At 42.9% G+C, this 12,187-nt stretch overlaps 1 protein-coding gene across 5 annotated transcripts in view; it reads right to left on the bottom strand.

Moving 5' to 3' along the window:
• The window catches only part of GCNA (germ cell nuclear acidic peptidase), a 33,007-nt gene that overhangs the window by 13,365 nt on the left and 7,455 nt on the right, over nucleotides 1-12,187 (bottom strand). For 3 of the 5 annotated variants that reach the window (XM_058189837.1, XM_058189839.1, XM_058189840.1), the window contains 6 exons: nucleotides 9,569-9,632; nucleotides 8,001-8,056; nucleotides 5,950-6,303; nucleotides 5,044-5,215; nucleotides 3,414-3,555; nucleotides 2,949-3,087 (listed from right to left, as the gene is read on the bottom strand). In XM_058189837.1, the coding sequence (XP_058045820.1) occupies nucleotides 2,949-3,087; nucleotides 3,414-3,555; nucleotides 5,044-5,215; nucleotides 5,950-6,303; nucleotides 8,001-8,056; nucleotides 9,569-9,632 (927 nt within the window). The remainder of the gene's footprint in view (nucleotides 1-2,948; nucleotides 3,088-3,413; nucleotides 3,556-5,043; nucleotides 5,216-5,949; nucleotides 6,304-8,000; nucleotides 8,057-9,568; nucleotides 9,633-12,187) is intronic. The other 2 variants (XM_058189838.1, XM_058189841.1) reach the window with 1 other exon arrangement.

Raw genomic sequence — 12,187 nt, 5'->3', positions numbered from 1 at the left:
TAGACTCTCTTTAATAACCACCGCCACCCCTCCACCCCTACCTTGGGCCCTCGGCTGATGAAATGCCCGGAAACCCGGTGGGCACATCTCCACCAAGGGCATCCCTCCTTCAATGCCCAACCAGGTCTCCGAGATGCCCATAAGGTCCGCAGCCCCCCCCTGTATAAGATCATAAATCAGGGGGCTTTATTTGCTACGGATCTGGCATATCTAATAAGAAAAGACACACAGATTAAAGGGTTGGAAATTAAAGGAGAAAGTTATAAACTGCAAGCTTTTGCGGACAATTTAGTTTTCATTCTAGAGGAACCATTGCAATTGGGTTTGAAGCTCATGGAGATACTGGAGGAATACAGAGAAGTAGCTGGACTAAAAGTAAACAAGGAGAAAACCAAAATGATAGCTAAGAATATGACTAATAAACAGAAAGATGATTTGACCAAGGGAATAAATATTCAATTAGCAAAAGAGGTAAAGTATCTAGAGATCTATTTGACGGCAAAGTGTACATCGATTAAGGAGGACAATTATATTAAATTATTAAATCAGATAAAGGCAGACTTGGAAAGATGGAAAACCATTCAACTCTACCTTATGGGTAGAATAGCGACAATTAAAATGAGTGTACTGCCAAAATTACTTTTCCTATTCCAAAATATACCTATAAAGTTAAGAGAGAAAGTACTGTGATAATCTGAAGAAAATTGTATTGAAATGTATATGGTGGGGGGAAAGTCAAGAATTAAATTGAAATTACTTCAGGTTTGGTTTGCCCGATTGGGAATCATATAACCAAGCGGCAGTGATCACCTGGGTCAAAGAATGGATAACCCTAAGAAACAAAAGATTATTAACTCTAGGTCACGATATTCAAGCAGGATGGCATGCATTTCTCTGGTATGAAAAACAAAAGGCACATCAATACTTCCAAAGACATTATATAAGACAGGCTTTACTGGGGATATGGAACAAAATAAAAAACCAGAACTATAGGGAAATTCTCATCTGGCTCTCTGCCCTAGAAGCGGTGGTATATCCAAATCTTATAAACTGGGGAAAGATTGTAATATATAAAGATATATTAGAAGAACAGGGAGATTAAAATTGAGACTGCAACTAAAAGAACAAGGATTGGATTTAGAATGGTGGTCATACTTACCCCTGTTTCCCCGAAAATAAGACCCTTTCTTACATTTTTTGGAACCCTGAAATAAGTGCTTGGCCTTATTGCCATGCGCTCAAAAGCCTGATTGGGCTTATTATCAGGGGATGTCTTATTTTGGGGAAAACGGTACAAATTCAATCAAGTTATATGAAAGATATGAAAACATGGGGCATCAGCAGAAATTTAATGACATTAGATAAGCTTCTATTGGGGACAGAGAAAAAAATGATCAAAGCAATGTATAACTTTTTACTAGAATACAAAATGGAGGAAGAGTTCATTAAAGAGACGATGGTGGTATGGGCAAGGAACTTTGGATATAATATCAAATTTGAAAAGTGGGAAAAATTGTGGGACAAAAACAGGAAATTAACTCTGGCCACATCGTATAAAGAAAACTTACATAAAATGTTTTATAGGTGGCACCTACCACCAACTAGGCTAGCCAAAATATATAAAAATTTATCACCTAAATGCTGGAAATGTGACTGATTACTGGGCACCTACTACCACAGGTGGTGGACATGTAGAAAAGCAAAAGAATATTGGCAAAAGATTCAAATGTGGTTGGAAGAAATGACCAGACAGAGATTGGAACTCAAACCAGAATTATTCCTATTGTCAGCCTCCACTCCAATCCTCACATCCTTTTGTACTCTTTATATTCAGTAGTTAGATTGCATGGAGTTTTTATGTGTAATGTAAATAGCTCATGAATTCAGTTTAAGTAGAGACCAAGGAGGAATCTATGGGGCCGTGCCCCATGATGTGCCCCATGACATGATGGGGGCAATGACGGAACGGATAGAAGGGGAGGAGAGGACACCTAAGGAATTACAAAAGAAGATCTAAGTAAAGGGTTAAGAAGATCTTCAAAAGAAGATCTAAGTAAAGGGTTAAGATATTTAATATTGCATATCATAACAGTAGTGAGAATAGTTTATGCCCAGCAGTGGAAGAGTGAAAACATACCTAAAGTAAGGGAAATAATAAAGAAAATACTTGACTGTGCAGAATGTGACAGACTGACACTAGAACTGAAAAATAAAGGAGACAGAATACTATGAAATTTGGAATAGATTTTATCAATGGTTAGACTTAAGAAATAGAAATTGGAACAGATAACAGATTGAAACAGATAAGAACAAGGATGTGTAGATGGAAACAAGAGGTAATATCTGTAATGTAGTTTGTAAGTGTAAGCGTGTATAAGAGGTTAAGTATGTGTAATAATATATAATTAATAAGTAGTAATGTATATTGAATATGTAAGATACTTGTGTTATACGTTGTATGGCGGAGATATCACCAAGACGGTTCCACCATGTACAATTTTTTTTAACAATAAAGGTTTTAAAAATTAAAAAAAAAAAAGAAAGAAATCAGAGGAATGGTTTTCAATTTCACACATAACTTTCTTATATTGGATTTACAAAAAAGAATATTTCCCTTTTCTTTCTCCATTACCACTGTGTATCCTGTTTAAATCTTTCATATCTGAACCTAGCAAGTGGTATCCCACCCCCTTCCAACTCAGAGTGCTAAAGGAGAGTTTGAGTGGTCCTTGGTGCTCTCTGAGCTTGGTTGTTTTCTTGCAGATATTTCACACCCAAACTAGGGAACAGCATCAGCGCAGTTTGGGGAATGAGAGCTCAGAGAATGCCAAGGACCCCTCATTTCAACCCTGAGCTACAGATCTTCTCCTCTATAGAAGAAAATCTGCATTTGCGTCCATGCAATCTGTGACCACACCTATTCTAGTCAGAGAAGCAAGAGGGCCTACCTGCAGAATCACAGACTTTTTCTGATAGCATTATTTTGGCATAACGCTGCATCTCTGGCTCCTTCAGCTGGCCAGTTATACAGCACCCTGCTGTCTTCTGCATCTTCTTATTCCAGGTAATCTCCATTCTCTCGGGCAGCTAAGAGAGATGATAGGCAACAAGAGACTTCCAAAACTATAACAATTGGGCTCAGCTCTCACCAGACTCAAGGTTGACTCAGCCTTCTATCTTTCTGAGGTGGGTAAAACGAGGACCCAGATTGTTGGGGGTTGTAAAAGCACTGTAAAGCAGTATATAAGTCTACGTGCTGTTGCTATTGCTTCCGCTTCCAATTTTTGGCTGAGGATACGGGGCTTAGGAGAGGAAACCATAGTGAAAGGGAAACAAAGGTTTTGGGAAGCTGAGCCAGGCAACATGGACCCCCTGCTAAGTGTAGCTGCACCTACAAAACCCAAATTCCCTACCTTTTTCTCAAAGATAGAATGGTTGTAAAAAGAATACAGCCTTTGAGCCAGTCCTTCTTTTTTGCTCCGGAAATGTTTTGCAAGTTGGGATTCTGGGTCTGACAACTCTTGCAGGAAGCAGCCCTGGACGAGGCAGGGTCCCCTGGGAAGAGAAAAGCCAAGAGAAGGCTAAAGGAACAGCCCACCCTCCTCTCCTCATTGGGGAGGCAGGACACGGTCACCCTTGCCTCAGATAACACAGCTGTGAGCTTTCCACCCCAATCCATGTGTAATCCTGAAAAGCAGGTTGAAAACATAAACAAAATAATAAATGTTTTCTGAAGAACTGGGCATGACTGAGGAACTTTCAAGATCCATCCATGATTGCCTGAGCAGAGAAGCCCCAGATCTTCTCAAATGAACTTTAGCCTGCTTCTAACCACAATCACACAGAGACATGTTCTATTTCCTTCATCTCTCTCTCTCTCCCCCCCACCCCATATTCCAAACATTATACATTGCAATAGAAATATCGGGCCAAACCTGGGATATTACAAGCACTTGTACACAATGTATTATTCCTTTGCTTGTGTGTGCTGTGGGGGAAATAGTTTTCAGATTAATAAACTTAAGACAAAAAGAACGTAGCCTTGCAATGTCTAACTCACAGTGGCCCACTGTAAGGTTTTATCAGAACAATCCCACCACAACTCCTCAAGACGCAAATGTTTTCTTTAACTAAAACCATGGTTCTCTGTGGCTAACAGATGGACAGGAAGTAACCTGAGATCTATTATGTCATTAGAAATATGTATGCATGCATCATTTCCCCCTCCTTTCTGAAATACATTAATATGAGCTCATCTCTTTCTGCAGGGGTGGTTCTCCCACTATCTGGAGGTTGCAAGGCTCTGGATGGATGCAATGGGCTCCAAGTCAACCCAGGCAAGTCAGAGTGGCTCTGGGTATTTGGGCCTTTTGGTGACAAGGTTTTTCCACCACTAGTCCTGAGTTGGGTGGCACTGCCCCAGGCAGACCCAGTGAGAAATCTGGGGGTCCTCGGTTACGTTGGGAACCCTTTAGTAGTCAAAATGAAATATTGGAAGAACCAAGCATTCATACATCTTGGCTCCTAGAAGATGAGAAGCCAGACTGACGTTTTTCCACCATGATTCTCCTGTTTCTTTAGAAATGATGCTGGCTTCCCCAGAGAGGGCTTCCCTGATGATGGTGAAGGCTGAGGAGGATCTTTGGGGAGTAACTGGGTGCTATCTTGAACCCTATTGTGCAATTCAGAAAGTAGTATTGCACTGTATTTGTTGTAGTTTATTTTGATCTGTTGAGAACACAGTGGTTTTATTTTGGCCAGCATGAATCAATTACAATCAATTACTATTCAGTGGCATATAAGTTTGATAAACAAACACAGAAACCAATCATATATCTAGAAGGATCCAGGTCCAAACAGTGCTAAATTATGAAAACACCCATTGACAGATGTCAGCTTCTTAAAAAGGTTTCAGCAAAGTCTCAAAGTCACTTTGCAAGTTTTCTTCACTGGCTGCGAAAATGTTTCTCCTAATGGATGAGTGAAAAATTGGCCGGCCATTTGGACTCTGAAAGTAATAGTAAAGAAGCAGTAAAGACTCACCTCATTTGCATCCGAGTAACTGACTGAGTAATATCCATGAGGGCCTTGCTCTTCGAAGTTCCAGGGGAACATGGTGTGCCAGGAGCAGGGATTCCGGCTGCTGAGGGAAGGCTGCCATCTCTCTTGGCAGCTGTGGCTGGGCTTTCAAGGGAAGTCCCCAGGCCTCTCTCCTCTGCAAGTCACAAAGAGAACGCTCAGCACAGAGCTGCAGATCAACCTGACCAGGCCTGGCCCACCAGATGGGAATTGCAGAAGGGCAAAGGACTGTGTTGGCTTCCTGATTAAGTCACTCCAGGCAGCTCTTCCATTCCCAAGCCCCAAGCAAGGAGACCAAGAGCGGAGTACAGTATATAAGCAGCTTTGCCTACATAGCAGGACGAAGAGACTAGCTTTAACAGCCTGCACAAACCCACAGACACTGTAACGAAGCTGGGCCTTTATCATCATTTGTGAAATGGCCCAAGTGGGTGAAACAACAGGATGGACTCAAAAAGGGCTGGATTTACACCTCCCTCCCTCCCTCCTTCCGTGACTCAAAATTCTCTTGAAATTCTACAGAAACAGCTTTCCTTTGGCCTGTTACTGGAGGCAGGAAGACCCAACACCAAATACCTCTTGCATACCAGCAATATTCCCACCACCGAGAACTTTATTCCAAGGTATCAGTTACGACCCCCATCCACACTCGTTCTCCCCCCTAGCTCAAACATGTATTTCCTTGGGGCCCACATGCTCCCATAGGGTCCAGGAAAAGGAACAGCTGCCACAATAGCACAGCTCCGAGAGGCTTATTGCTTCTGATCCTGAACAACCTACATCCACCATAACTCCTACAAAAGCCGTCCTGTATGCACGGCCTAGCCAAGCCCCACACCAGAATCAGCCCAGGAAAGGGCCCCCTCTTACCACGGAGGCTTTTCTGGCTCCCGGCCCTCTTGGCTTCGGGGAAGAACATCCTTTGCTTCATGCGAACCACAAGGCTTTCCACCTCCTCATCGGAGCTCTCCGGCTCCCTTGAGCTCTGCCGTTGGCTCTGGATGAAGGAAGCACCTGGCCTCCCCCAGGAAGCAGCAGAGCCCCTCCGGGGAGAGGCAAGGGGCAGGTGATGGGAGGGATTCCCCGGGGGGTCTCCGACAAAGATAGGATCATCCTCACTGTCGGGGCCATTGCACGGGAGTGGAGAAAAAGCAGAGCCAGCAAAACAGGCAGTCGCCCTTCCAGTAACATCGGAGGTTTTTGCTGCGTGGAGTGGTTGTGACTCTGCAATAGATCAGAACAACAGAATTGGAAGGGATCTTGGAGGTCTTCTAGTCCAACTCCCTGCTCTGGCAGGAAACCTGTACCATTTCAGACAAATGGTTGTCCAATCTCTTCTTCAAAATTTCCAGTGTTGGAGCATTCACAACTTCTGGAAGTCATTCCACTGATTAATTGTTCTGTCAGGAAATTTCTTCTTAGTTCTAGGTTGCTCCTCTCTCTGATTAATTTCCATCCAATGCAATTAAACATTCTCAAAATGTTTATTTTTATTAAAATAAAATTTATTTTAATTTTATTTATTTGTTTATTAAACAAATAAATTATTTATTAACTTTATTTATTTATTACACTTTCATGCCACCCATATCCCCAAAATCCTGTCTTCTAAGCCAATTTGGGCATTTTCATAAAGTAAGAAGAGCAGAGCTTCCCTGGAGTTCTTCTTGCCAGAAATGGCTGGCTGCTCCCTTCTCCTATTTTCTCAACTCCCCAGTATACCCTACAATGCTGCATTTCCTGGTGGTGCCTCATCCACACATAATCCCTGATCAGTTTTATGACATCAGCCAAAGTTAGCTTGGCATCATGACCTAACTGGGCATAAATTTTACATAAAATTAGTTAGTCCATGATCATGGAGTCTCATTTATTTCAAATTCATGTCAACAGCTAACAACAATCTTAAGATCAAACCAAATGTCAGCCTGCATCTTCACTTTCTTTCAAGTTAGCTGCCAGCTGCCATGGAAATGGGGTTGGGGGGGTGAAAGCAATGGGTATTTGGAAAGGGAAGCGTGCAGGAGGCAAAGGTGGAATTTCTGAGAAGCAATGAGAAAGCCTGGACTCAGAATGGCCAGCTTGGGTTAACATCTTGAAGGCCATCCATCCTGGAGGAGCGATGCACCTGGACCAGAGACATTCCCAAAACATCTTCCTGGCCAATGACTGGTTGCTGGCTACTGGGGGTGGGCTGGGCTGTGGGGTTAGTTTCAATTTGTCTCTTCACACACATTTTGCTTCAGACCTTGCCTGACTTTTGCTGCAATCAGTTCTTTCCTAGTAAAAGTACCTTTTCTCTGAATCTATGAAGTCAAGGATTTTCTTTCCTATGGATTGATCAGAGGCCCCAACACTAACAATCAAGAGGTAAACTATACCCCAATCAAGTAACTGCCAAACAAACCAACAGTAAACAGTCCAACCCAAGAATTTCTAAGACCACCCACTGACAGGACAATCCATTAGAATATAAACTAAGGGCAAACCCCACTTTCTACTAACACTGATGATGTTACCTAGCTTGGGTAATGAAATGTTTGCAAGGAAACAGCAAAACTCAGGGAGCATCAAGGAACCCTCTAATGAGCCTGCCAGCACCTTTTCCTCAGAAACAATGGAGAGGGAGGTCATGGTAAGAGAGAGAGCATTATTCCCAGGGAATTTAACTGAAAGACTCTGGCCCTTTGGCATGGCTGCAAGAGTGCCATCCAACACCAGTCATAATGATGAGGAAGGTACTTCAAAATTATAATCTTCTTCAGTTAGCATTTCTGATTGTTCCACAAAAGGGATTGTCTTGTAGCAAATTGGGTGCTGAACCAGCACTCTCCCTCTTTAAGAATTTGGGAAAGAAAAAAGCAGATAAACTTTGCCAAGCCCTGATCCCAAAAGTGGAGGGGTTTTTTTGACTCACTTGCCTTTTGCTGCAGGTCCATACTTACCTTCAGGAGAGCTAAAAAAATTCCCCTTTGAACTTTTCAGATGGAGAGAAGTGGAAAAAAATAGAATTAAGAATTAAACTCTGGAAGCAAATAAGGATTTTTAAAACTCCTCCCTTCCCACCCCTTCCATCCTAGGAAGTTAGCAGGCCCTGCAGCCCAATACTTGTGAAAGGCCCACCTTTACATCATCAGGCAGGCCCTTCTTGGACCTGAAAGAGGTCCCAAAGTCCCTCCCAAGCCAAATGTCAGGCACAAAAGGCAGGGTCCATGTGTAACTGATTTATTGCTAAAAGCCTAGGGGACAGGAGTCTTCTCAACTGATGGCTAGCACTTGGTTAGATAAGTAAGGGTCAGTCGGGGGGGGGGGGGAGTTTGGACTTTGCTTGTGGCTACTTAGTGATGCTAGAATAACCCCAAAGGTGCTTTTTCAAGAGGAAACTGGACTTTCTGGTTTTTCTTTGAAGACGTTTCACTTCTCATCCAAGAAGTTTCTTCATTTCTGACTAGATGGTGGGGAATGGAAGGACATATATTCCTTGCAGACAGCTGGTCATTTGCATGCTTTTAGAGAGTTGTTGAGGCCACTTGGAGGTTTATTTGTGTCCTCAGGGTCATCCGAGTGATGCAAATGGGTGTGGAGCCTTTTTGGAACTGCCGAGGGGACTGTGTTGGTGACTGGAGATAGATGAGGTTGTATATCCCCCCACCCCCACTTGAGAGAGGGCTGTTCAGTTTGGACATAGAAGGCCTCTTTGACCCCTCTTTCAAACCAGGATAATCCCTCTTTTCACTCCTCCTCCTGGCTCTGCCAGTCCTTCTCCTACACCAACCTCCCATCTTTCACAGGGTTCCAAATTGGGTGCTCTTCCCTCCCCTGCTTTAAGAGATTAAAATCCTACCTGCTTGACTTATCTTTTCCATTGTTAAAAGCATTTAGCTCATATTGAGATTAAACTTACAAAAGCAAGCAAGTCTCACTTTCATCTTCGTAACAAAGTTTTAAATATGAAATGTGGAATAAACAGCCCATTTGGCCATTACTGGCCTGAGGTTCATCATGCACTTTTAGGTGATCACCAAAAGAAACAGAACAGTTCATGAAATTCAGTAAAAGATCTCTTCCCCACAACCCCTGGGAAAATCCTTGGATTTGTTTTTACTTCACCTGGAAAATCAGCTGAATCAACAGAGTGCTTGCAATATAAAGGGCCTTGTTAGGGTGGTGATAAACTACACTTTTTCCAATATTTCTTAGTTGTTTCTGTGGTCATGTATTTACTGTTATTTCATTTTCTGCTTGTTTTTGCTGTAAACCACTCAGAATCACACTGAGATGGGTGGCTATATACATTGGTCAAATAAATAAATAAATTACAGAATTATTAAGGTAACTGCAAAAACTATGTAGAAATTAAAACTCTTTTAAAATTCTGTTTACTAAATGTAAATCACACACCTTTTGTCCAATCAGATCTTAAAATGTTTAAAACCGAATAAGTTTCAGAAAGTCCAAATCAATGTATAGTACAAAATTTCAGCCACACCTGCTGTTTCTTGTCCTTGGTGTGCAACATGAAGCAGATCTGGAGATTCTCATTCTAGACAAAACTAAAACAAGCCACAGAAGGAAACAAAAGTTAGTCCCCTAGCTTAAAATGATTAAAGTCTCCAAAAGACAACTTGAAAGCAAATTTAATTTAGTTTAATTAAGAATTCGCTTCCCTTTCAGGCTGTTTCAGGCCTAACGGGGAGTCCACGGGATTTAACAAATGTCTCGCTTAGCAACAATAATTTTGGGCTCAATTGTGGTCGTAAGTCGAGGACTCCCTGTAGATTAAAAAAGCTTGGAGATCACGCAATGGCTAAAACAGAGAAACCCACCAAATATAAGCCAGGATTATGTGTGGTGCCCAGGGTCCATTCTCTTCCCTGGGTTACAGGCAAAACTGGCCCTGGGAACCGGTGCTGGCAACTGGGTTGTGGGGCCACCAGCTGTGCGAATCAGCTGTTTCCCAACAGAAGTGTTCCGTGCAGTAGGGAGGCCAGTGCCAAAGGAACATGGCCCTCTTGGTCTGCGCTTCCAGGCAGGAAGGCTGATGCTGCTGGAATGCAGACGAGGGCTGCCTTTTCCACTGTGGACATGTGGCGATGGGGACTTTGCTGTGGCTGAGGCAGGGCTAGTCTAGTCTGTCTGTGGCTTGTGGGACCCTGTGCTTGCAGCTCCCTCTGCCACTTTGTTGGGTAGCCATCTTGCCTTTCCCCCGGGTGAGATCTGGAAGGCCCTGGGAATAACCTTTTGCATCAACTTTTAATCAGCAGTCATCATCATTCAGGTGGAGGATGGATTTAATTCTAACGGGACTAGTCATCGTAGAAGAAAGTTTAGCAGTGGGTGAGACTTTACTCAAATTTCCCACCAATGGGGGTTGGGTTTTTTTTGTTATTGAGTTGTATAGTTTTGGCCACAGCAGTCTGAGGGGAGAATGACTGTTGGCAAGGTGCGGGTGTTAGATGTGGGATATGTGGTGATCCCTGAAGAACCAGAGGCGCCAAGTGCCTAATACTGCAAAAGTGGCTCGACTATTAGGGAGCCCTCATTGGAAGATTGAGGTAAGGGGTGCAGGCTCAGGTGTGGATCCTTATGGAGATGGAAGAGCAGGCTATAACATTCCAGTAACAACAGGTAGGAGAAGATGTGACAGGAAACATGAGGTGAAATGTTCATGGGAGACTGGCCACAGGATCTTCTTCCAGCACCTGGAAGTCACTCCTGGGTCTCAGAATGCAGACAAGAGTTGTCTGCATTCTGGTTGTTGTTCTGGTTGTTGGCTGCTGCTGCAGATTGCCAAGTCAGTTGTAAGAAGGCTATCCTTATTCACAACTTTTCGTGTGGGCTGGTGTAGAAGCACAGGCAGAGCTGAAGGGGAGGCAGAGTTAAGCATGTCATCAGCTTAGAGTTGTTGCATTCCCATAAATGGTCCAAGTCCAATCCTCCCTGAATTCCATTGACTCTTATCTGGCGTCAATTTAGTGTTGACTAGATTGTGCAGAAGCCTGAAAAAATCTTCTATCCTGAAATCTAACAGTTTTGATTATTTGTGCCTGACACTTGGCAAGCATTATCAGGAGAGGATCTGGCTGGGAGGGGAGGGGAGGCATTCCCTGAGACATGCCAAGGGCTGTTCTGGGTCCAACACCAGCCAGGACCCCAGAGAAGGGCAATAGATGTGGCGGCAATTGTCTGAGATACTTGGGAAAAAGCCAGGGGTCCTTTTCCTCAGATTGCCATATGTGAGGCACTACTTGTTAAGTTAGGTACTAAGAGGGATCGGTTGGGACTGCTGTTGTACCAGCTTCCCTGCTGCATAAACAGAGGGATAGAATCAAGATCACGTGAAGTGTTAATACCACTTTATAATGCCTTGGTAAGGCCACACTTGGAATATTGCATTCAGTTTTGGTCGCCACGATGTAAAAAAGATGTTGAGACTCTAGAAAGAGCGCAGAGAAGGTCAACAAAGATGATTAGGGGACTGGAGGCTAAAACATATGAAGAACGGTTGCAGGAACTCGGTATGCCTAGTTTAATGAAAAGAAGGACTAGGGGAGACATGATAGCAGTGTTCCAATATTTCAGGGGTTGCCACAAAGAAGTGGGAGTCAAACTATTCTCCAAAGCACCTGAGGTAGAACAAGAAGCAATGGGTGGAAACTAATCAAGGAGAGAAGCAACCTAGAACTAAGAAGACAGTTAGAACAATTAATCAGTGGAACAACTTGCCTGCAGAAGTTGTAAATGCTCCAACACTGGAAATTTTTAAGAAAATGTTGGATAGCCATTTCTCTGAAATGGTGTAGGGTTTCCTGTCTGGGCAGGGGGTTGGACTAGAAGACCTCCAAGGTCCCTTCTAACTCTGATATTATTATTATTATTATTATTATTATTATTATTATTATTATTATTATTATTATTATTATTATTATACCGTTTCCCCGAAAATAAGACGCTGTCTTATATTTTTTTGAACCCCGAAATAAACATTTGGCCTTATTTTCAGGGAGGTCTTATTATTTTGGAGCACATGGAGCAAGATGGGGCTCCTCTTGCCATCTTATCTAATTTCGAGCTCTGTCTCCCTAACCCTAACCAAAGGAAATGATGG

Source organism: Ahaetulla prasina, chromosome 7, assembly GCF_028640845.1.
Source record: "Ahaetulla prasina isolate Xishuangbanna chromosome 7, ASM2864084v1, whole genome shotgun sequence".
Classification (NCBI taxonomy): Eukaryota; Metazoa; Chordata; class Lepidosauria; order Squamata; family Colubridae; genus Ahaetulla; species Ahaetulla prasina.
The sequence above is the reverse complement of the archived record's forward strand: the minus strand, read 5'-3'. Positions and strand labels throughout refer to the sequence as shown.